General features: G+C 48.4%; 2 protein-coding genes across 10 annotated transcripts in view; one reads left to right on the forward strand and one right to left on the reverse strand.

The window, feature by feature from the left end:
- The window catches only part of TMEM120B (transmembrane protein 120B), a 65,642-nt gene extending 45,561 nt beyond the window's left edge, over positions 1–20,081 (forward strand). Inside the window, exons 6-12 of one of the 4 annotated variants that reach the window (XM_060193162.1) lie at positions 6,508–6,597; positions 13,436–13,493; positions 13,980–14,041; positions 15,916–16,004; positions 18,580–18,644; positions 18,946–19,014; positions 19,428–20,081. In XM_060193162.1, the coding sequence (XP_060049145.1) occupies positions 6,508–6,597; positions 13,436–13,493; positions 13,980–14,041; positions 15,916–16,004; positions 18,580–18,644; positions 18,946–19,014; positions 19,428–19,541 (547 nt within the window). In that variant the 3' untranslated portion in view covers positions 19,542–20,081. Of the gene's footprint in view, positions 1–6,507; positions 6,598–13,427; positions 13,494–13,979; positions 14,042–15,915; positions 16,009–18,579; positions 18,645–18,945; positions 19,015–19,427 lie in introns of all 4 variants that reach the window. The other 3 variants (XM_016184960.2, XM_060193163.1, XM_007539816.3) reach the window with 3 other exon arrangements.
- The window catches only part of RHOF (ras homolog family member F, filopodia associated), a 39,313-nt gene continuing 18,278 nt past the window's right edge, over positions 4,045–25,079 (reverse strand). For 5 of the 6 annotated variants that reach the window (XM_060193154.1, XM_060193156.1, XM_060193159.1 and 2 more), the window contains 3 exons: positions 24,140–24,249; positions 23,917–24,051; positions 21,384–22,729 (listed from right to left, as the gene is read on the reverse strand). In XM_060193154.1, the coding sequence (XP_060049137.1) occupies positions 22,565–22,729; positions 23,917–24,051; positions 24,140–24,249 (410 nt within the window). In that variant the 3' untranslated portion in view covers positions 21,384–22,564. Of the gene's footprint in view, positions 5,060–21,383; positions 22,730–23,916; positions 24,052–24,139; positions 24,250–25,079 lie in introns of those variants that run through there. The other variant, XM_060193155.1, reaches the window with a different exon arrangement.

Below are 25,079 nucleotides of genomic sequence, written 5' to 3' on the forward strand. Positions count from 1 at the left end.
TGTCTTCTCCTTCTTCCCTCCCCTCTCAGTTTCTCTCTGTCCTATCCAACAATAACAGCGGCAACAACAACAATAACAACAATGGGAAAAAGATGGCTGCCAGGAGCTGTGGATTTGTAGTGCAGGCACCAAGCCCCAGTGATAACCCTGGAGGCAAAAAAAAAAAAAAAAGGAAGGAGGGAAAGAAAGGAAGAAAAGAAAGAACACAGACTAGCTGGGTTTGGTTTCTGCTTCCAAATCCATGGACTGTGACAAGGGGCAGGCTGCCTCAGGAACCTCAAGCCTTATCAGCTGTAAAACAAGAGGCTGTGCTGATCCAGTGACTGGTACTCTTCCAGAGGGCTCAGCCCATCCCCAGTCATGCTGCACTTCCCTGAGGGGTGGGAGTGAGGGGTGCACACTGCTCCCTCTGGCCCAGAGTTTTATGCTCCAAGGAATGCAGCCAAGTAGGCCTTGGACATTTGGCCTTTGAGTCAAAGGCTTATTTCCATGCAGGCACTTGGGAATCCAGTTGGTGGTCTGGCCACTTGAATGTTCAAACAAAGGGTTTTTTAGGCCCTGAGCCCATGCCTGCTTGCCACTTGGGGCCTGGCCTGCTGCCCTGGCCAGCATAGTCTGCTCACAGCCCCCTTTGGCAGAGTGAAGGGCCCTCACCAAGCAGGTCTGTGCCATGCAGTCAGATTCAGAGGCTCCTGGAGGACCTGGGCATTGCACTTTGCCCACTCATTTCTCTCTGTGCTTACTGACAGAACTCTCACATGGGAGAGTTGGACAACAGAGATTGATGCTTTCAGTTCTGGAAGCTGAAAATCTAAGAGCATGGTGTTGTAGGACCTACTTTTTCTGTAGCTCCAGGGGGATCCTGCCTGCTTCTTCCAGCTGCTACTGGCGGCTGCCAATCCCAAGCACTCTTGGCTTTAACTGGGTCCACACCAATCTCTGTGACTACATGGACATCTTCCCTGTGGGTGCCTAGGTCTCTCTCCTGTCCTCTCCATCAGAGCATTGCTCATCTCTGTCTTATAGTGGTACAGGAGATTGAACCTGGGACCTCAGAGCCTCAGAAATTAAAGTTTTTGTTTTTTTAAATTATTTATTTATTCCCTTTTGTTGCCCTTGTTGTTTTATTGTTGTAATTATTATTGATTTCGTCGTTGTTGGATAAGACAGAGAGAAATGGAGAGAGGAGGGAAAGACAGGGGGAGAGAAAGATAGACACCTGCAGACCTGCTTCACCGCCTGTGAAGGGACTCCCCTGCAGGTGGGGAGCCGGGGGCTCGAACCGGGATCCTTAAGCCAGCCCTTGTGCTTTGCGCCACGTGCGCTTAACCCGTTGCACTACCGACTGACTCCTGCTGTATTTATTTATTAATAAAAGAGAGAACCAGATCATCATTCTGGTACATATGCTGCCTGGGATTGAACTCAGGATCTCATGCTTGAGAGTCCAATGTTTTCTCCGTTGTGCCACTCCCTAGAACATGCTTCTGGCCTGATAATGACACCAGTTGTTATATTTAGGGTCCACTCACACCCTATATGATCTTATCTAAACTAATTCTATGTACAAAGATCTTACTTTCAAGTAAGGTCCTATTCTGAGCTCCAAGGTGGGCAGGAGTGGGCGGGGGGGGGGGGGGGCTCTAATACTTAACCCAATATACCTTCAGTGGGCTAAGAAGGGACAGGGATTGGGGACTGGCTGGAAGCTTCTCTCTGTTCCTGACACACAGAGAAGCTTATCCTGCTTTTTCATCCTGGACAAATGACCTAACACTCCCTGCCTCAGTTTCTTCTCATAGAAAATGGTTGACAGCCACATGGGTGGGTGGTTGTGAGGCCTGAGTACACTGCAGATGTGGACTTGAGTGTCACTGGCACCGAGTGCTGACTGTTCACTGTTGTCATTTTGTACTCTGGCTGGGCAGTCCCAGAAATGCCCATGGCCTCCTCTGCAGTGTAGCTGAGAGGCAGGATCACTTTTCTCATCCATAGTCAGATGCATTATCCATTGCACCACTGGCCTCGGCCTGCAGGGTCACTTTTCTCTTGTGTCCTTGTGGTTGTGTCTTTGTAGATTGTGGCCACCACTCCTCAATGCTAAGCATTCAAGGCCCAGCTCATGGGCTACTTGACCTTGACCTTTCTGTGTCTGCTTTTCATCTTTCCCATGGGCCAGAGGACACTGACTTTTTGTACTGAATTAAAAATTGTCTATACACACACACACACTCTTACATATTTATATGTACATTTACATATATACATTAACCACAAAAGATGCTATACTTTTATTTCTCCATAGCCTTTCTTTTCAATATCTCTGACATAAAGGACATTATTTTTTTCTTTAAATATTTTTATTTATTTATTGTTGGATAGAGACAGAGAAATTGAGAGGGGAAAGGGAGAAAGAGCAGGAGAGAGACACCTGCAGCCCTGCTTCACCACTTGTGAAGCTTTCCCCCTGCAGGTGGGGACCAGGGGCTTGAACCTGCCTCCTTGTACACTGTAATGCAAGCAATTAACCAAGTGCGCCACCACCTGGTCCCCAATAAAGGACATTATTACACCTTATTTACTTAGTTATTTTACTACCAGTGTTATTGCTGGGGCTTAGTGTATAACTCCTGTTTCTGGCAGTTATTTATTTTTTATATATATATTTTATTTATTTTCCCTTTTGCTCTCCTTGTTGTTTTATTGTTGTTGTGGTCATTGTTGTTGTTATTAATGTTGTCATTGTTGGATAGGACAGAGAGAAATGGAGAGAGAAGGGGAAGACAGAGAGGGGGAGAGAAAGAGAGACACCTGCAGACCTGCTTCACCGCCTGTGAAGCGACTTCCCTGCAGGTGGGGAGCCGGGGGCTCGAACCGGGATCCTTATGCCAGTCCTTGCGCTTTGCGCCACATGCGTTTAACCTGCTGCACTACCGCCCAACCCCCCCGCCCTTTTTTATGAGAAAGATAGGAGAGAAGGAACCAGACATCATTCTGGTACATGTGCTGCCAGGGATTGAACTCAGGACCTCATACTTGAGAGTCCAATGCTTTTTTATTCACTGTGCCACCTCCTGAACCACTTTTATTTTATTTTATTTATTTTCCCTTTTGTTTTTGTTGCCCTTTTGCTGTTGTAGTTATTATTGTTGTTGTTATTGATGTCCTGGTTGTTAGGACAGAGAGAAATGGAGAGAGGAGGGGAAGACAGAGAGGGGGAGAGAAAGATAGACACCTGTAGACCTACCTTCACCGCCTGTGAAGCGACTTCCCTGCAGGTGGGGAGCCGGGGACTCAAACCGGCATCCTTAGGCCAGTCTTTGCGCTTTGCGCCATGTGTGCTTAACCCACTGCGCTACTACTGGACTCCCCTCCTGAACCACTTAAAAAAAAAATTTCTTTATTGGGGTATTAATGGTTTACAGTTGACAGTAAAATACAATAGTTTGTACATGTGTAACATTTCATAGTTTTCCTCATAACAATTCAACCCCCACTAGGTCCTCTTCTGCCATCGTATTACAGGACCGGAACCCTCTCCCTCACCCCAGAGTCTTTTACTTTGGTACAATAATTTCTTTTTTTTTTTTTAAGAGAGTGAGAAGGAGGGGGTGGAGAAGAGATACTTAAATCACTGTTTCACCACTCATACACTTTCCCCCACTGCAGGCTTTGGAACCTCAGGCATGAAGTCTCTTTGCATGAGCATTATGCTGTCTATCCCCACCTCAGCTAATGCTTCTTATTAAAGCTTCACCTAGATGTCCACACAGTGCTGCATCTGTGTAGTATCTGTCTACATGCTGAGTGTTCATATAGCTGTCTCCAGATATCAGGTAGCCTTTCTGCTCCATTCCCCACTCAGGTTTCACCCTTACAGGCTTTCGTGTTAATGTGTTGAGAAAAGGTTTAGGATTGAGGGGTAAACTCACTGTGACTAGGAATCCTTGCGGAGCCTGCAATTATCTGTCCCTGAGGAGTGGCATACCCACAGCAGGTTCCAGACAGTGGAACTCCAAGTGCTGTGCTGCTTGTTCTTTAGGGCCTTTGGAGAGTTGGAGGCCTCTGCCTGCTTCCTTTAGGTCCAGAGGCTGTGCCAGGGGAGGAAGGGGTGGGGAAGGCGGTAGAACAGATCTCAGAGTTCTCCCCCTGGGGGGGGAGAGGGACCAGGCAGGAACTGAGGACTGCTCCTAGAGGTGTTCATTCTCTTGCCCTCCCGCTGTCCCCAGGCTGCCAGGCCCTGCAGGTTCTGGCTATTGGAAGCCAGGCAGAATAGGCATGCATGAGGTAAGTGCACCTGCCGTGAGTGTCCCTGGAAGATCCAGACAGGTTGTCTGTGGGAAATGTCCACAGCATTGCAGCATGAGTGCTGGCCCAGAGTGGCAGACAGGTCCCCAGTGATGCTCACATTCTAGACCCTGCAGCCCATAGCAGAGGGTCCGCCCATGAATTCAGTCAAGGCTTTTTTTTTTTCTTTTTTCCTTATTGCAGTCCCAGGGAATGAACTGAATGTCTCACATGCTCACACATGTGATATCACTGAGTGGTATGCACACACCCTTCCACTACCCAGTTTGTTTGTTTATTTATTTATTTATTTAAAATATTTTGTTTATTAATGAGAAAGATAGGAGAGAGAAAGAACCAGACATCACCCTGGTACATGTGCTGCTGGGACTTGAATTCAGGACCTCTGCTTGAGAGTTCAGTGCTTTATCCACTGAGCCATCTCCCAGACCACTAGTTTATTTATTTTTACTTCATTTATAGATACAGAGAAATTGAGAGGGGAAGGGGAAATAGAGAAGGTGAGAGAGAGACACTTGCAGCACTGTTTCTCCACTCATGTGGGCACCAGAACCTTGAGCCTGGGTTCTTGTGCATATCTTCTGTGTGCTCAACCAGGTGTGCCACCACCTGGCCCTGAATCATCTGTCTGGCCCCTTGTCATCACAAGGTCCTTATGGGAGAGAAGCAGGAGGGTTGGATTTCAAGGAGATCTGATGGTGGACATGCAGTCAGAGTGATGTGGGGCCACAAGACAGGGAACATGACGTCTCTAGGGAAAAAAAAAAAGCCAAGAGAGATGGAGTATGTCCTAGAACCTCACTCCTAGGAGACCATCTACTAGAGAGAAGAAAACACCAACTGGGAAGCTTTTAGAAGGGAGCAAAGTGGCTGGGGAAGGAGGGGCGATAGCTCACCTGGTAGAATACACACCTTCCATGCATGAGGACCACGGGAACACCTGCATACAGAAAATTTCATAAGCAGTGGGTTGGTGCTGTGCTGTCTTCTCTCTCCCCATCCCTGTCTCTCACTGTCTAACTGAAAACAAATAAGTAATGAAAGAGTCCAGCAGAATCATGGAGCCCTAGCGATAATCTGGCAGGAAAAAAAAAAATAGGTAGAAAAGTGAAGAGGGTGGTCTGGGAAATGGCACAGTTGATGAAGTGTTAGACTTTCATGCATGAGGTCCTTAGTTTAGTCACTAGCATTGTATGTGCCAGACTGATGTTCTGGTATCCCCCTTCTCCACTAACAAATATTTAATAAAATAAGGTGGGGAGGCTGGTCAGTGACACACCCCATAAAGCTCACACATAGTGTACGTGAGGACCCCTATTTCAAGCCCCCAGTGCTCAACTACAGGGGTAAACTTGATAAACTGTGAAGCAGAGCTTCAGGTTTCTCTCTTCCTCTCTGTCTCCCCCTTTTCTCTCCATCCAGTAAGTAAATATTTTAAAAACAAGGTGGGTGGGGAGATAGCATGACTATATACAAAATTACCTCTTCTCTTTTATCTTTATTACTGTTATTATTTTGGTGGCACGGGGGCTTCACCACTCTAGGCCAACTTTTTTTTTTTAATTTATTTCCTTTTGTTGTCCTTGTTTTATTGTTGTAGTTATTATTGTTGTTATTGATGTCATTGTTGTTGGATAGGACAGAGAGAAATGGAAAGAGATGGGGAAGACAGAGAAGAGAGAAAGAGAGACACCACTTGTGAAGTGACTCTCCTGAAGGTGGGGAGCGGGGGACTCGAACCGGGATCCTTACGCTGGTCCTTGCGCTTTGCACCACCTGCGCTTAACCCGTGGCGCTACCACCTGACTCCCACCATGCCAACTTTATAAGAAAGATGAAGACAGAAGAATATAATAGCACTGAAACTTCCCTGGTATGGTGGGTACTAGGCTCAAATTTGGGTTGAGCCCATGACAAAGCAAGGGTACTATTCAAGTGAACTAAATAATATTCAAGTTAGCCCGGTAATACCTGAGGTTCCAGTGTTCCAGGTTCAATTCTCTGAATCACCATAAGCCAGAGCTTAATAGCACTCTGGCAAAAGTTAAAAAAAAAAAAAGAGGCAGGGGGATAGGCATTCTAGGTAGAAGGCAAGTTTCCTTTGCCTTCCTGGGAGTGTGGGATCTCTGGGTGGTCTGCTTCTGTTGTGATGATGGGGACAGTCATTCTGGTTTTCATGTCTGCCCTCCTCCCTACTAGGGTGACAGATGAAGTCTTTAACTTCCTGCTGGTTTGGTACTACTGCACCCTGACCATTCGGGAGAGTATTCTCATCAGCAATGGCTCCAGGTAATTGGGGACTGGCTTTGGGGGTTTTAGAGAAAACTGTCGTGGAAAGGAGGCAGGTGAGAGATAACTGGTATTTCCTTCCTACTCCCAGGGAGTGGACTGGTGGTGACTATTCATTCCTAGTGGGGAGGAAAGTGTGTCTGCCATGGTAGCCACACCATCTTTTCCTGTGGCCAATGCCTGATTATTATGAGAAACCGTAATTTACATTGGTTTGACAAAATTGGAAATATTTTATGTCAAGGAAGAGGTCCATTGTGAATGACTACAGGTAAGATTTGATCCAGCTGCTCAGCGTCATCAGAACCCAGTTTTCTCTGCATCTCTCATCTGTGCCTTCTACTGTGTCACCTTTATTCTTGGACTCTGTGTGGACACCTCTGATACACACACACACACACACACACCAGCCACTCCAGACTCATCTTTTTTTTTTTTTAAATTTATTTATTACATATGAATGAGCTTTACATGATACTAATTAAAAAAATGAAAGAACTTTGGCAGGATTGCAGTGACTAGCTTGGGCTTATTTTTTAAGACAGTCAAAAGTTTATTGTAGTATGGAACAGTATATATATATGTATATATATATATTATATTCATTTATTTTCCCTTTTGTTGCCCTTGTTGTTTAACATTGTTGTGGTTATTATTGTTGTTGTTATTGATGTTGTTGTTGTTGGATAGGACAGAGAGAAATGGAGAGAGGAGGGGAAGACAGAGGGGGAGAGAAAGAGAGACACCTGCAGACCTGCTTCACCACTTGTGAAGGGACTCCCCTGCAGGTGGGGAGCTGGGGACTTGAACCGGGTCCTTAAGCCTGTCTTTGTGCTTTGTGCCACGTGTGCTTAACCTGCTGCACCACTGCCTGACTCCCTGGAACAGTATATTTTAAGTGCAGCCAAATTAGCAATTACATGCAAGGGTATAGGTTTCTCATTGTGGCTGTTGAGGAGAGTCTTAAGAGTTTACCAGCTAGCTTAGAAACGTGTTTAGTTCCTGAGAGAAACAGCCATTGTGGCCATGCAGGAAAGCAGGGAGTCAGGAGAGTGGAATGCAGGAACTGAGAGAGCAGGCCCAGAATGTAGGAACTGAGCCCAACTTCTGCCTGGCTCGCACTTAAGTTCTGTCCTGATATCAGCCTGTATGCTAATTATGTCCAGTTCATCAGTCATATGCTAATTACATCACAACAACATGAGACACACAAACAAGAACACCACTGGTATATGCGATGCCAGTGATCAAACCTCAGGTGTGCATGTGCAATGCTTTGCCAGTTGACCTGTTTCTCTAGTCATGGCTCTTGTCTTTATTTCTATAGCTTCCAACATAATTGAGCACATCCTCCTCTGAAGATTCTCACTAGGTTACATTGATGCTCCCGGATCATGTGCCTGTTTCTGGACCAACCACATTAAGCAGAGAACAGGGCAGGGGAGATAGTATAATGGTTATGTAGACTCTCATGCCTGAGGCCACCAGGTCCCAGGTTCAGTCCTCTGCACCACTATAAGTTCAGAGCTGAGCTATGCTCTGGTAAAAAAAAAAATCAAACGGAGTCCGGCCAAATGGGAGTCCAGTGGTAGTACAGCGGATTAAGTGCACATGGCACAAAGCCAAGGATCCTTGTAAGAATCCGGGTTCGAGCCCCCGGCTCCCCACTTGCAGGAAAGTCGCTTCACAAGCGGTGAAGCAGGTCTGCAGGTGTCTTTCTCTCCCCCTCTCTGTCTTCCCCTCCTCCATTTCTCTTTGTCCTCTCCGACAATGAGGACATCAGTAACAACAACAATAATAACTACAACAGTAAAACAACAGGGGCAACAAAAAGGGAAAATAAATAAATAAATGTTTAAAAAAATCAAACAAAAAACATAAAAACCAAAAGAAAAAAACCCAGACACTGCACTGCTGTGATTGGCCTGCTATGAGTCTCTACCCCTTAGAGTAGAGAGAGGCAGAGGTGAGTTTCCTCAGAGAACCATGGAAACACTGTCAGTAGAAATATGAATGGAATGGTCGGGGGTAAATAGCATGATGGTTATGCAAAGAGACTCTCATCCCTGAGGCCCCATAGTCCCAGGTTCAATCCCCCGCACCACCATAAGCCAGAGCTGAGCAGTGCTGTGGTGTTTCTCTCTGTATCTTTCTCTCAGAAAATAAATAAATAAAATATTTTAAAAAATATGAATGGATTCTGGTGCCAGAAGAGGCTAGTCCCCCAAAGGGAGGTGGAGAGGAGTGCGGGCAGGCCCATTGACCAGATTGTTTTGTCTCAGAGCTGGTGACGGTAGGTAGGGAGCAGTGAAGATTCCTCAGTGTATGGCCCAGCACTAGCTCTAAACAGCCCAGTAGCCATGGGCAAATCATACCCCTTCTTTGGGTTGTTGCAGAGTCTCTGAGTGATGATTGATTGTGTCCCAGTGATGCTGAGTGGAAAATGGAAAGAAAGAAAAAAAAAATCATTGGGATTGGTGGAATTGAGCATGTATGAAGTCCTGGCAGGAAAAAAAGAGTTTCTCAAACTATGCTCTTTCTGTCCCATCTGTGTCTTCTGTACCACCCTTGTACCCTGTGCTTCATCTGATTGATGTTTTTCTCACATTTTACTGCATCCTTTAAAAAAATATATATCTTAAAGGGAAATTATATTTCACCACCATACATGGAAAGTTAGCATCAATTGCAGGAAAGAGGAAGTAGTGTAAAAATATCTTTTCATTCCATTGTCTAATTGGTTGCAGACATTGTTTCCTGAAGGCCTGCAGCCTGCCGCCCCCTGTGTGTGTAAAGGGAAGTGTTACAGGTCCTGGGAGGCACTAGAGTTCTAGCGGCTGGCCCAGACTCCTGCCTTGAATTCATCAGAACAGAAAGAGAACTGAAGAACTAACTGGCTTCTTATCACGCGATTCAGTGTCAGCCAGTGTGACACTCGAGAAGCTGCAAGACTCGGTGCTACATGGTCTAGGCTTTGGGAACAGTGAATCCCCAAACCCCACCGAACAGTTTTCCTTAATTTTAATGACTGTTTTCCTTCTGCCCATGGGATATGACTGGGAAAGAGCCAGGGTAGAAGATAGTGGGGGACTGGGACCAGAGCAGCCGTCAAGGCTTTCTTTTCTTTTCCTTTTTTTTTTTTTTTTCTTTCTTCTTTTGGCCTCCAGGGTTATCACTGGGGCTTGGTGCCTGCACTACGAATCCACTGCTCCTGGAGGTTAATTTTTCCCCTTTCGTTGCCCTTGTTTATCATTGTTGTTATTATTATTGTTATTGCTATTGTTGTTGGATAGGACAGAGAGAAATTGAGAGAGGAGGGGAAGACAGAAGAGAGAACGATAAACACCTGCAGACATGGTTCACCGCTTGTGAAGTGACCCTACCCCCCTGCAGGTGGGGACCCAGGGGCTTGAACTGGGATCCTTGTGCTGATCCTTATACTTTACACCATGTGTGTTTAACCCGCTGTGCCACTGCCTGGGGCTACCATCAGGGCTCTCTTGTTACTTACTGATCTGTTCCCAGAGGCTTGCTGATGGCCTGATGTTGAGTCCTGGGGCACATGCTCTGTAATAGCCACTGACACTTTTGTGAGTTACAGTGCTCCGTGCTTTTGTTTTTTAGTATAACAAACTGTGGGTGGGGAGCGAGGAATCCTCCCTGGATGTTCCCAGAGATGAGTAAGCAAGATGTGTGTGTGGGCTTCCTGAAAATGAACAAGGAGGGCTCCAGGGCCTTGAACCTGCATCCTTGTACACTGTAATGTGTATGTTTAACCAGGTGCCCTACTGCCTAGCCCTCTTAGCTCTGGCTTATAGTGCCGTTGGGGTTAAACCTGGGATGTCAGATCCTTAGCTACTAGAATTTTTTGCAGAATCATGCTCTCTCCTAAGCCCAAGTTGTTGTTGTTTTAATGATTTATTATTTATTTTTATTTATTTTCCCTTTTGTTGCCCTTGTTGTTGTATTGTTGTTGTAGTTATTGTTGTTGTTATGTCATCATTGTTGGATAGGACAGAGAGAAATCGAGAGGGGGATAAAGAGAGACACCTGCAGACCTGTTTCACCGCCTGTGAAGCGACTCCTCTGCAGGTGGGGAGTCAGGGCTCAAACCGGACTCCTTAAGCCCCATCCTTGTGCTTCATGCCACGTGCACTTAACTCACTGCGCTACTGCCCGAGCCCCCTTTGTTGTTGTTTTTAATCTTTATTTATTGGGTAGAGACAGCCAGAAATTGAGAGGGAGTGGTGGTAGGGAGAGAAACAGAGAGACACCTGCAACACTGCTTCACCACTCTTAAAGTTTTCCCCCTGCAGGTAGGGACTGGGGGCTCAAACCCAGATCCTTGTGCATTATAACATGTGCGTTCAACCACCCAGCCCCCACAACTCCCTTTTTTTAGACCCATTCGTGGCTTATATGGTCCAGGGATCTCTAGTAATGGCAGGGTTCTTTCAAGACTGTCTTTCTGAGACTCACTGCAAGGGATGGACTCAGGAATGTGTGGGTGTACAGGTGCTTCTGGAGTGACTGCCTGAGTCAAGGCCAGTGTTTCAGGGAGAGAGATGGCAGGCGGGCCAATCTGGGTGACTAACACTTGTGAGTCACTCTCAACATCTGTTGGAGATTTAGCCTTTATTTTCCCTGGTTCATCAGCTGACGCCTCTCAGAGGCAGACAAGGGAGGCACCTTGGAAGTTTCACTGTTCCCAGAAAATAGCTCAGAGACCATTCAGAAGAACACAGGGTGAAAGTGGAGGAGGGAGGGGGTCAGGATTGAGATGAGCTCTACTTTTTTTTCCTCTGAAGATTCCCACAACCTGCCCAGTACACACATCTGTTGAAATGAATCAAACCCTTCCTTGCTCTGCAGTGAAGGTCCTTGGGGGGACACAGCCATTCTCAAGACAGCAGCTGAGCCCTGTGAGCTTCCTGGAAGTTTGCCCTCCTATTTCTATCTGGCTGAGCCTCTTGCCCTGGGCCAGGTTGTGCCTGAGACCTGAATTAGTGTGGTCAAGACAATGAGCTGGAGTTCCTTAGTGAGTAAAGCAGGTCAGCTTCCCTCCAAATCTGCACTGAAAAGGAGAAACAAATAAAAACAAAGAGGTAATTGATGGAGGGGAAAGAGATGAAAAGGGTTCAGTGTTACAAGCTGCCAACCCCTTTCCCCTGCAGTTTCTTTCTCTTCCCTCCTACCCCATAGGCCTCTCTAGCAGCCTAGGCCAACATCCATCTGGATCTACAATCCACAGGATGTCCAGCTACCCAGTCATAACCTGAGGCAGAGTTCTGATTGGCTAGCCTTAGGTCTTATGCTTATCCCTGAGCCAATCATTGTGGCTGGAGGGATGCAGAGTCCTGATTGGTTGGCTCATGTGTCAAGTTCTATTACTCAGCCCAGACTGAATGAGAGGGTGAAGTAGTTCCCTGAAAGAAAGCTGAGGCCTTGGCATCAGATTGGGGGGGGGGGGGGGTTTGACAGACAGTAAAACAGCAGATGTCCTCTGCAGCCCTTCTGGGCCAGAATGAATAATGAATCAGGGATCCTGTTGGCTTTTCTGCTGCTCCAGCCCATGGGTACCTGACTCTTAACCTTTGATAGGGACCTTTCCTGAGGTCAGAGGTCATGGTGACCCTCAGAAGCACTTCCAGCAACTCAGGCATGACCACAAAACTCAAAAGTAGAGAGATCACCTGGGGTTGAATCATGACTAAGATACTTGTGCAAACAGTGGTTAAGATATACTGGAAATAGGGTGATGAACCCCATGGCACAGGTCCCAGATGTGCTGTCCCTACATTCCAGCCAACCATGCACAGCAGACTTCCTGGGGCAGCCGTTGTGCTCATTTTTCTCACTTTTTATTTATTTATTTATTTAAAATTATTTTATTTTATTTTATTTATTCCCTTTTGTTGCCCTTGTTGTTTTATTGTTGTAGTTATTATTGATGTCGTTGTTGTTGGATAGGACAGAGAGAAATGGAGAGAGGAGGGGAAGACAGAGGGGGAGAGAAAGATAGACACCTGCAGACCTGCTTCACTGCCTGTGTAGGGACCTGCTTGCAGGTGGGGAGCCGGGGGCTGGAACTGGGATCCTGACGCCGGTCCTTGAGCTTAGCGCCACCTGCACTTAACCTGTTGTGCTACAGCCCGACTCCCCTCACTTTTTATTTGATAGGACAGAGTGAAGTTGAGAAGGAAGAGAAAGGAGGGGCAGGTAGTGAGGGAGAGGGAGAGAGATAGAGAAGAGAAAGAGAGAAAGAGACAGCTGCAGACCGGCTTCACCACTTGTGAAACTTCTCCCTGGCAGGTGGGGTCTGGGGGCTTGAACCCTGGTGCTTGTGCATAGTGACATGTGTGCCCAACTGGGTACACCTTTCTTTTTCATTTTTTTTTTATAACCAGAGTACTGCTCAGCTCTGATTTATGGTGGTGCAAGGAATTGAACCTGAGACTTTAGAACCTCAGCCATGAGGGTCTCTTTACATAACAATTGTGCTATATACCCCCATCTCCTCCTCCTCTTTTTTAGTCACAGAGGGCCACTGGATAAGAGGGGGCAATAGGGGCTGGGTGGTGACTGAATGTATTAGTTCTGGGGAAGTCAGGAGCGCCTGGAGCCCTGAGAGCTACTGTGGACTTCTGGGCTACCCTGTGAGTGGGGTGTGTGTGATTGTGTGTCTCCGTAGGTGGGAGTGAAGGCTGAGCCATGGCTGGGGTCGACTGCTGGCTCCAGCGGCTGAGCAGCCTGCGCACAGGGACTGGGAAGCAGGGGGCAGCCTGCATGTGTGTCCCCTGAGCTCCTTTCTCTTCTCTGTTCTCTCTGAGAATTAAAGGCTGGTGGGTGTCTCACCACTATGTGTCCACGTTCCTGTCAGGAGTGATGCTAACCTGGTAAGTGGTTTCTCCCTGGGATGTGGGGGCAGTAGAAGGCGGGAGGAAGGGGGACTAGTCTGGGCTGACTTGTGGGCCCAGAAGGTGTAACACTGGCCTGTTGGCACCTGCTCCCTGGCTATCTGGAGAGCTTCTTAAGGACCTCTCCTGGATTTGCCTGCTGGGACAGAAGTGATAGAGAGCTGGGCTGGATGGAGCAAGAGCCAAAATGAAGCTGACACCAAGAGAGACTGAAATGGAAGTAGGGCTAGGCTTCAACATGACTCCCTGAACCCCTTGGTTCTGGAAGGGTATTGAAGCATTGATGGAAATAACCTGGTCCCACCCCAGGACACTGGTGTTAGAACAGGGCAAGAAGTGGGGACAACTCCCTCCCACCGCCTTAACTTCAAAACTGTTTCTTCTCTCCTGGCTGGAGTAGGGGTGCTGGGACTAAAGACTGGTTTTACAGCTGCCTCACTTTTGCTTTTCCCATTTTCTCCACAGGCCCAACGGACTCATTTATCAGAAGTTCCGAGATCAGTTTTTAGCATTTTCAATTTTTCAGAGTAAGTGTCTCCTGCCCAGATTTGGGGAAGGGGGCATGGATTCCTGTGACTTCCATTCCAAGTCACCCCTTGTGTTTGTGTTTGTGTGGTGGGGGGGAGTGCCGTTTGTGGGAGATGAGATTTGGAGAGTCCTGGACAGTCTCAGAGTTCCAGAAATCCAGAATAGATCTGACCCCTCCTTCATTTTTCATGGGAAATTTTCTGCGTCAATACACCAAATTCTTTTTTAAAAATATTTTTATTTATTTATTATTGGAAAGAGACAGAGAAATTGAGAGGGGTTGGAAGGATTTGAGATGGGGAGAGACAGAGAGACATCTGCAGCCCTACTTCACAACTTGTGAAGCTTTTCCCCACAGGTGGGGACCAGGGGCTTGAATCTGGGTCCTTGCACACTGTAATGTCAGTGCTTAACCAGGTGCGCTACTGTCCGGCCCCAATACACTGAATTCTTATAGCCTCGTTTTTTAAATATTTATTCCCTTTTGTTGGTCTTGATTTGTTGTTGTATTTATTATTGTTGTTATTGATGTCATTTTGTTGGATAGGACAGAGAGAAATGGAGAGAGGAGGAGAGACAGGGGGAGAGGAAGATAGACACCTGTAGACCTGCTTCACTGCTTGTCAAGTGACTCCCCTGCAGGCTGGAACCGGGATCCTTAGGCCTGTCCTTGCACTTTGCACCACCTGCGCTTAACGCTGTGCTAACGCCCAGCTCCCTATAGCCTCATTTTTAATGACTACAAAGTGTGCTGTTGTATAGGACTATCTTTTGCATGCTTTTCAAAAAAAAACTTACAGAGCTGGTGAAATAGCTCACTTGGATTTGTGTGCTGCTGTACCATGTATGGGACCCAGTTCAAGCTAGCCTTTACTCCACTGGAGGGAGTTTTGGTGCTGTAGTCTCTTTTACTCTCTCTATATCTAAAACAAACAAACAAATAAAGCCAGGCAGTGGCACATTTGGTAGGGCAGACATGCTACAGTCTGCAAGGACCCCGGTTCAAGTCCCTCACCCCCACCTACAGGGGAAACTTCACAGTCGGTAAGGCAATGTTACAGGTGTCTCTTTCTCCAATTCTGCCTCTCCCTCCCCTCTTGATTTCTGTCTCTATACAATAAAATAAATAAAGATTTATTGCTTGTTTTATGAGAGATAAACAATGAGACTGGAGCACTACTTAGTCATGAGTGCCAGAGGTCAAACCCAGGGCTTCATGTATGCACCATGATGCACTGTGCCCACTGAGTCACCTACCTGACTACTCTTTTGTGTATGTTAGCATTGCACTGAGTTCCCAGTGTGGTGCCGCCTTCCTAGTAGACATCTGTTGGGAAGCAAGGCTCCAGAAGTTGTTTTTTTCCTTTTTAAAAAATATTTATTTATTTCCTTTTGTTGCCCTTGTTGTTTTATTGTTGTAGTTGTTGTTGTTGTTGTTACTGATGTCATTTTTGGATAAGACAGAGTGAAATGGAGAGAGGAGGGGAAGACAAAGGGGGAGAGAAAGACAGACACCTGCAGACCTGCTTCACCTCCTGTGAAGCGACCTCCCCTGCAGGTAGGGGCTTGAACCGGGATCTTTATGCTGGTCCTTGTGCTTTGCGCCACGTGTGCTTAACCCGCTGCGCTACCGCCCAACTCCCCTCCAGAAGTTTTTAGTCTTTTTGGGACTTAGGTGGGGTCCTCAGATAACCTGAGTTCCCTCTGTGTTCTGGATGGGGGTGGCTGTGGAGTGAGAGACTGTGTGAGTGAGTGAGTGAGTGAGTGTGTGTGTGTGTGTGTGTGTGTGTGTGTGTGTGTGTGTGTGTGTGTAGGGGGAATCTTGTTGCTGTGGCCCCATCCTCCAGACCCTGAGCTTGTGTTCCCCCTGCAGGCTGTGTCCAGTTCCTACAATACTATTACCAGAGGGGCTGCCTCTACAGGCTGCGGGCACTGGGGGAGAGGAATCATCTGGACCTCACGGTGGGTGAGTAGCTGACCTGGAGGAAGGTAGGGTGGAGGGACAAGCACCCAAATCTCCCAGCTCCCCTAGATGTCACCAAACACTCTCCATTGGGTTCCCATTGAGAACATAACAAGATTGAACACAGGCAAAGCCAGACTGAACCCCTACTCATACTGCTTTTCATAATTCATTGTGGATTCTGTTTCAGCTGACTAGTGCCAGGCCACCTGTCTATCCTCAGTGTTGGATTCTATCTCATTCTTTAATTATTTTGCTATTTGTGTATTTATCAAAGCACTGCTCAGCTGTGTTTTATGGTGGTGCTGGGGATTAAACATGAAACTTTAGAGCCTCAGGCATGAAAGTCTTTTGCATAATCCTTATGCCATCTCCCCAACCCTTAGTTAATTAACGTTTAAGATTTATTTTTGGGAGTCGGGTGGTAGCGCGGTGGGTTAAGCGCACGTGGCACAAAGCACAAGGACCGGCATAAAGATCCTGGTCGAGCCCCCAGCTCCCTACCTGCAGGGGAGTCACTTCACAGGCGGTGTAGCAAGTCTACAGGCATCTTATCTTTCTTTCCCCCTCTGTCTTCTCCTCTCCATTTCTCTCTGTCCTATCCAACAATGATGACGTCAGTAACAATAATAACTACAACAATAAAACAAGGGCCAACAAAAGGGAATAAATAAATATTTTTTAAAAAAGATTTATAGCGCAGTGGGTTAAGTGCACGTGGCGCCAAGTGCAAGGATCAGCATAAGGATTTCGGTTCGAGCCCTTGGCTCCCCACCTACAGGAGAGTCGCTTCACAAGTGGTGAAACAGGTCTGTAGGTGTCTATCTTTCTCTCCCCCTCTCTGTCTTCCCCTCCTCTCTCCATTTCTCTCTGTCCTATTCAACAACGGTGACATCAGTAACAACAGCAACAATAACTACAACAATAAAAAACAAGGGCAACAAAAGGGAAAATAAAATTTTTTTTAAATTATTTTTATTTTTATTATTTATTTATTTATTTATTTATTCCGTTTTTGCCACCAGGGCCATCACTGGGGCTCAGTGCCAGCACTAGGAATTCATTGCTTTTGCCAGACATTTTTTTTTCCATTTTATTAGATAGGACAGAGAGAAATTGAGAGGGAGAGAAAAAGACAGACACTTGTAGACCTGCTTCACCACTTGTGAAGCGACCCACTTGCAGGTGGGGAGCTGGAGGCTCGAACTGGGATCCTTTTGTAGGTCCTTGTGCTTTGTACTATGTGCGCTTAACCTGGTGTGCTACCACCCAGCCCTTGCTTAAGATTTATTTTATGGGAGTTGGGTGGTGGTGCAGCGGATTAAGCACACGTGGCACAAAGCTCAAGGACTGGTGTAAGGATCCTGGTTCGAGTCCCCGGCTCCCCCCCTGCAGGGGAGTCACTTCACAGGCAGTGAAGCAGGTCTGCAGGTGTCTGTCTTTCTTTACCCCGTCTCTCTTCCCCTCTTCTCTCCATTTCTCTCTGTCCTATCCAGCAACAATGACACCAATAACCACAACAATGTTAAACAACAAGGGCAACAAAAGGGAAAATAAATAAATATAAAAAAAAAAAGGTTTAAGAGAGAGGATAGAATATCATTCTGACATGCAGTTCTTCGGATTGAACTGCAGGTCTCACACCTACTAAACCATCTCCTTAGACTTTTTTTTCTTTAACTTTATTTTATGATTATTTTTACTAGAGTACTATTCGGTACTGGCTTATGGTGGTGCTGGGGATTGAACCTGGCACCTGGGAGCCTCAGGCATAAAAAGGTATTGCATTACCACTATGTTGTCTCCCTATCGCAGAGACTTTTTTTTTTTTTTTTTACACCTTTCTGGGCCAACTTTTATCAGATATAAAGGGAGAGTCAGCAATAGAACGGGGGTAGACACCATAGCATTGAAGCTTCCCTCTGTTGTGGGGGCCAGAGGCTCAAATCTGTGTTGCCTCATGGCAAAGCAGGCACCTTCCCAGATGAGCTATCTTCTTGCAGGCTCCCCTTAGCCCTTTTTTTTTTTTTCTTTAATACCAAAGCACTGCTCAGCTCTGGCTTTTTAAAAAATTATTATCTTATTTATTTATTGGATAGAGACAGCCAGAAATCGAGAGGGAAAGGGAAATAGTGAGGGAGAGTGACAGAGAGACACTTGCAGCCCTGCTTCACTTGCAAAGCTTTCCGCTGCAGGTGGGGACCAGGGGCTGGAACCTGGGCCCTTGTGCATTATAACATGTGTGCTCAACCAGGTGAGCCACCACCCGGCCCTCTCAGCTTTGGCTTCTGGTTGTGCCAGGAATTGAACCTGAGAACATTACAATCCATTATTCTTTTTAAATGTCCAGGTTTTTTTGTTTGTTTTTGTAACATGCATTGACCTTTTTTATTGGTGGTCTTTTAGTTTCTCACACACAGAGAAGAGGTACCCCATATCCCATTTGCTTGTGCCTGGCTGGTCTTGGGGTGACTGACATGGCTGTTGCTTGGTGGGGTTATAGAGCCCTGGGACCTGGGAGCAGCCAGCCCCCTCACTCACACTGCTTCTTTATTCCCTCTTTTTCCTCCACAGAAGGATTCCAGTCCTGGATGTGGCGAGGTCTCACATTCCTCCTCCCTTTCTTGTTCTGTGGCCATGTGAGTCCCCCTGGGTCTGTTGGGGAACCCCTGCTCTGGGTGACCTCCAGGGACAGAAGGTCTGCAGGCCTCTCCCACTAGGGGTGCCTGCTCTGGATCCCATCGGTCCAGAGACATGAAAGGCAGGCGGACTGGCCCTCAGACCTGCTCTGGACTGGGGTACCTCTGTTTTGTTTTGGAGCATTATGTCTCAGAAGATTGGGGTACAGGGGGCAGAGGGACATGGACCGGCTCCCTGGGTATTTCCCTGGGGGTCTCCAGAGGAGGGAACCAAGCAGTTGAGCAGTGTGTTTCTCTCCAGTTCTGGCAGCTCTACAATGCCATCACATTGTTTGAACTCTCCAGCCATGAGGAATGCAGAGAATGGCAGGTATGAGGCTGTGGGAGGGGTGTGGAAGAGTGGGGGGAGTGGTCCTAGGGAAATCTGAGCCTGTGGGGGCTGGGAGGACATTGTGTGGGGGTGGAGCCCTGGGGAAATCCAGTTAGAGAAGCTTTTCCTCAGCCCACCCATGACCCATTGTCCAGAGCTTTCTGCTATTGGGGCCTGAGGCATTAGGGGGTTCAGGAAGCCCCTGAGAACACCAAGGAGGTTCATCATCACATACTGGGGGTTCTAAGTTGCCCTCACCCCCACTCTGCCTGACCCTGCCTTCCCCCAGTTGGCTCAGAGCTCTGCCTTGTGCTAGCCAAGTTTGTGCTTAGGGGCTTTTGGAGTCCTGAGGACTCCAGGGCACCCCAAGGGGGCTGTGCTGTAAAGTTTCTTTCTGCTACCTCCCTCCACAGGTGTTTGTGTTGGCGCTCACCTTCCTCATCCTCTTCCTTGGCAACTTCCTGACCACACTCAAGGTTGTGCACACCAAACTCCAAAAGAATAGAAACAAGGTGAAGAAGCCATGAGCCTGAGCACTCCTGCATTCCTTGGTCCCCAGACTTTGAGACTGTGTTGGGGGTCCTGGTCAGCCCCCCCCCCCACCGGCTGCAATATCCCTCTTCAGTGGGGCCAGGGCCCACTGGCAGCAACGACCTCAGGGGCCTGTGCACTGCTGGGGGCAGACTGGGTGCAGGCCTGAGGCCCGTGTCCCCAGCCAACAAGAGGAATATGACTCCAGCCTGTCCTCGAAGTATTAACCCACCCAGTCTTCCTATTTATGACATATTTAACACCCAGCCCTCCGTTAGCCCTTGAATCCATGACCTCCCCCACTGCTCTTGGCCTCAGCTGAAACTGGGTCAGTCTTCCTGGGGGAGGGGCCTGACACCTCAGGGAGCCCCCCTACTCCCCACTCCTGTCACCCAAGCCCCTCAGGTGGGGGTCTGGATGTGCCTCACTGGAGTTGAATCTATGCTGACTGCTACTTACTGGGCCCCAGCAGGGTGGAAGGAGCCTCTCTTCCTGGCACACCACCCACACCGCTTATTTAAGATCTCAGAGAACCACTGTTTGTGCCTCCTGCTTTGCGCTTTGTGTCTCCTGGCGCCACCTGGGCAAAGCAGACCTCCCGCCGGGTGCTGAGGGTGTTCTGTGAGCCACCACCAGAGGGCGCCTACTTCGTATCGTTTGGCTGGTTTGGGTTGAGGGCATTGAAAAAAGCTTGGATTTGCTGTGGAGCTTCCTGATACCCAGCCCACCTTCCTGGACACAGCTTCCTCCCTCCCCTTTTTTCTCTCTCCTTTCTCCCACAGGGCCTGACAACTCCATTGCTTCTGGCCAGTAGACTTTTTTTTTCTCCCCTTTCAACTTCAGAGAGAGAGAGGAGAGACACCACAGCATTGCCTCACTTTTCATAGAACTACCCCCCCCCCCGTATTATGCATGGTGCTTCCATGTGATGGTGGGGTCTTGAACCCTAGTCCTCACAAGTGATAAAGTGTACACTGTACCATGTGAGCTAACCCCTGGCTTTTCCCTGATTCTTGACCAGACCCTCAATGCTAGCTGGGTCAGAGCTATCATGGAGGCTGGAGGTTCTGGAAGTGGGGAGGGAGTCTGGGCAGGCACACTTCTAGGAGGCCACACTCTGAGGTCAGGGTGGGTTCTGCTGGTCCCCGTGTGTTAGGTTCTGCGGGTGCGGGGAGGGGAGTCCTGAAGAGCCAGCAAGTATGATTGAATGTTTCATCCATAACTAGGTCCTTACAAACACCCCAGAACTCACAGGTAGTGTCTAGATGCTTTGGTTTTTAAAGGAGACTAAACTCTTAATAAGTTAAAACTTGGGAGTCAGGTGGTAGCACAGCGGGTTAAATGCACTTGGCGCAAAGCACAAGGACTAGAGTAAGGATCCCCCTTTGAGCCCCCGGCTCCTCACCTGCAGGGAGTCGCTTCACAAGTGGTGAAGCAGATCTGCAAGCGTCTATTCTTTCTCTCTCCCTGTCTTCCCCATCTCTCTTCATTTCTCTCTGTCCTATCCAACAACAACAATAAAACAACAAGAGCAACAAAATAAAATAAATACGTATTTAAAAAAAAACTAAAAAATGCAAAAAAAAAGTTAAAACTTAGAAAGCAAGGTCCTTTGCATAAGATTCTACGTAAAATTCAGATTTCTGCTTTCTCAAGGAAAATGAGATGATGGGGTCTGTGCATTTCCCCTCTGACCCTGGGGTACATGGGCCTGCCTTAGACTGGGAGCTGGCAAACATTTTTCTGGAAAGAGCCAGATGGCAAATATTTTGGGCTTTGAGGATCAGGTGGTCACAGCTATTGAAGTCTGCAGTTGTAGAGCAAAGACAGCTAATAAGTAAATGAATGGTGTGGCTGGGAGCCAATAAATTTTATTTATAAAAACAGGCAGCTTCGAATCACAGGCTGTAGCTTTCTGATCTCAGTCTCGGACTGTCTTTCATCCCAAGGCCCCCCAGTGAGTCCTGGACCTCCCAGGCACATCAGGGGATGGGGTGGATTTCAGAGATCTCTCCCTAGAACCCAAGATGGGAAGGAGGCTTGGGCTCTGTAGGGTCCACAGCATGGTGCAAGTGAGGGTGGGGGCCACCCACAGCCAAGGTTCCTATGCCCAGGAAGCAGGCATCTGTGAGCCTCTGGGGCATTAGAAGCTCATGGGTATGCCCAGCTCAGTTCTTTTAAGAGGTGGTTCCAAGAACCTATAGCTGTGGTTGATCAAGTCCATTTTTCAAGGAGGGCAGGTTTGTCTCAGCTCCAGAACTGCACATCTTGGTAGAAGTGGGAGCTGTGAGCCACAGAGGGGCTTGACAGCCATTAAGTGTCCCACAGATGGGCGAAGGCTGTAAACAGAACAGGTCTGCCCAAGGAGGCCCTGTCATTTCTCATCTCCAGTTTTTGGCAGTGAGGGTTGCAGGGAGACCTCCGGAGGGGTGGGGTGGGTGGTCCAGGGTTGTAGAGGTTTTAGGGACTCTTACTTCTCCTTGGGTGTGTGTGTTCCACTCTAGAAGCTAGTAGCCAAGCTGAAGGCCAGGACCATCTTCTGGGGGCCAGGGGGTGAGAGTGACTGCTGAAGCCCCCACATCCGGATCTGGTGCCTGCCTTCTCCTGATAGCCCTCACCCATCATGGCCCCGAGTTCTTAGAGGAAGGAAGCAAAAAGCTGAGGGTGCCTGCCTATCGCAGAAGGCCAGAGGGGGTGACATGGAGCAACCAGCATGTGGAAGGCTGCTAGTCTATGTGACTCCACACTGGGCATAGTTGGTTTCAGGCACAGGCTCTGAGGTCCTATTGGGGGTATGATGCTGGTTCCTGGGCACAGAAGGGTGTGAGTCCAACACCCATACCTGCCACTTCTCGGACCACAGCTCCAGTGTAGGTTCAGTCAGAGCTCTGACTGGGGAAGGAGAGAGTTCTAGAATGTTATAAGAGTCTAGCCCCAGGCACTGGAGATACCCAGTTCTGATGGGGCAGGAGCCTGGGGGCCCGCCTGTCAGTCCTGTCATAGGGAGCCCCACCACGGGTCAGAGCAGCAGGCATAGCCGTCGTTTCTTCCCCCGCTGTGCTTTCTTCAGAGCGCTGAGGGCCACCTTGGCAGCCTCTCGGAAGACATCTTCCACGTTCTCCCGAAACTTGGCGGAACATTCCAGGTAGAGGGCAGCTTGGATCTGTTCACAGGTGCTCAGGCCCTGAGAGGGAGAGGAGGGAGAGGAGGGAGCCAGCACTAGAGGAGGGGAGTAGGGGTCCCTTTCTTGGGTTGGAAACTAACTTTGAGGATTCTGGGGGTGGAGGCTCCTGTTTGGAACTCTTGTACAGAAACACGAGGAGCTGTGTGGTACCAGTCTGCAGCTTGTGGCAGGAGTTCCAGAACTAGGTGATTTATTGTGTCTGCTGGGCTGAGGAGAGGTAAAAGCCTCGAGGCTCCCTAAGGATTCCTCTATGCTTCACCCCTTTCTTCTCAAAAGCATAATTTAGCCTAAGTAAGTATCTTTATGCCTAAGAGAAATTTCCCTTTATTAAAGCTTCTTCATCTTTTTTTTTTCCCCCTCCAGGGTTATTGCTGGGGCTAGGTGCCTGCCCCATGAATCCACTGCTCCTGGAGGCTACTTTTTTTTTCCCCTTTTGTTGCTCTTGTTTTTTTATAGTTGTGGTTATTGTTATTGTCATTGTTGTTGAATAGTACAGAGAGAGAGGGAGAGGGGAGGAGAGAAAGATAGACACCTGCAGACCTGCTTCGACTATGAAGCGACTCCCCTGCAGGTGGGGAGCCGGGAGCTCGAACCGGGATCCTTATGCCGGTCCTTGTGCTTTGCGCCATGTACACTTAACCCGCTGCACTACCGCCCGACCCCCAATGCTTATTCCTTTTTATTAAACTTTATTAGTTTTCCTGTCAGTTCTTTACTCCCGTGCTTGAACTTGCATAGAACTCTGGGAGAAGCTCCTTGCTTTCTCACCACAGCCTCCACACCTCCCAAATCCTCTCCAGGAGATAGGACAGGAAGGTTGCTAAGTGTCCAGAGCCAGAGTGGCTGGGACAGGAGGATCCTGACCCTGAGGCTTCTGGTTAGCTGTGTGACCCTGGGCAAGCCGCTTAACCTCTAAGGGCCTCAACTTGCCCCCTAAAAATTGGCAGCCACTATAGTACCTGTTTGAGTTCTGAGAAGGAAGTGTGGAAGGTAATGCAGAATGCCCAGGGAAGTGGGCTATCAAGGCTAACATTTGCAAATGGTCATCAGTCGAACCGTGTCCCGTCCCCCGTCCCCTCCCCCCCCCCCCCCCCCCCCGTCTCTGATGATGCCCAGAAGGCTCCTATCCAGAGGCCAAAGCTGCAGCTGTGCCCAGGGCTCAACAGGCAAAAGGGGCCCCTGCCAACCTGCATGTAGGTGATGGGCTCCTGCTGGGCAGCCCGAAGCTTCCGCAGCTGCTCCTTGTCCTTCCTCAGGTCCGTCTTGCAGCCAATGAGTACAGTCGGGGTCCCCCGGCAGAAATGCGTGACCTCAGGAACCCACTTCGGAGAGAGACAGAGGGCTTCAGGGCTTGGGCCCGTATCCACGCCTCCCACCCCTGAAGCTGAGTGACTGAAAGTGAGGCCTCACCTTGACAAGAACATTATCATAGCTGGTGGGGTTCATGACATCATAGCAGATGAGCACCACGTGGGTGTTCTGGTAGGAGAGTGGGCGTAGCCGGTCATAATCTTCCTGCCCTGAAATCGGAGAGCATGTGGGGTCAGGGAGGCACCTCTTCTTGTCCGTCTGAGGTACTTATTTGGGCTCAGGTGGGCCAGCAGTTGGAGTCTCCTGAGCAAACTCCATGCTTCCAGGTCTGTTTCTCCATCAAAAATAGGTCCGGGAGGGGGCTGGGCAAACTAATCAGATTCACTGAGTGTGTTTTGCCCGCCTCCATTATCTGTATTTAAACACCATGGAAGAGGCCCACCCATGGGAGAGGTCACTGCAGTGACTTCGCTCCAGTGTTCTCTGTGGCTTTCCCAAGGACGAGGACATGCCCCTGGCCTCTATACTGTCCTGTCAGGAAAGCAGGGTTCACTGTGCTCTAAGCCAGTAAACTCAGGTCTGGAGTGCAGTGACCTTGGGCAGTAGCCTAGGGTCAGGTGCACTCCTTAGCTGTCAAGGCCGTTGTTTTGTGTTTTTTATTTTTATTACATTTTTTGCTACCAGGGTTATCGATGGGGCTCAGTGCCTGCATGACGAATCCAACACTCCCATGTTTTCATTTTATTGGATAGGACAGAAAAATTGAGGGGAGGGTGGAGAGATAGTACGAGAAACACCTGCAGCACTACTTCCCCTATGCAGGTGGGGACCAGGGGCTTGAATCTGGGTCCTTGGGCATGGTGATGTTTGTGCTCAACTGAGTGTGCCACTGCTCAGGCCCCCAAGCCTGGCATTTTCAGAAAGGTCACTCCCTGCCCCCCCCTTCTTTCTCTGCCCTCCAGTCACCTCTGCAGGAAAGCAAGGTGACTTCCACAGAACACAAACACCGAGGCTCAGGGTTCCCACCCCCACCCCTGGG

Source organism: Erinaceus europaeus, chromosome 6 (genome assembly GCF_950295315.1).
Source record: "Erinaceus europaeus chromosome 6, mEriEur2.1, whole genome shotgun sequence".
Lineage (NCBI taxonomy): Eukaryota > Metazoa > Chordata > Mammalia > Eulipotyphla > Erinaceidae > Erinaceus > Erinaceus europaeus.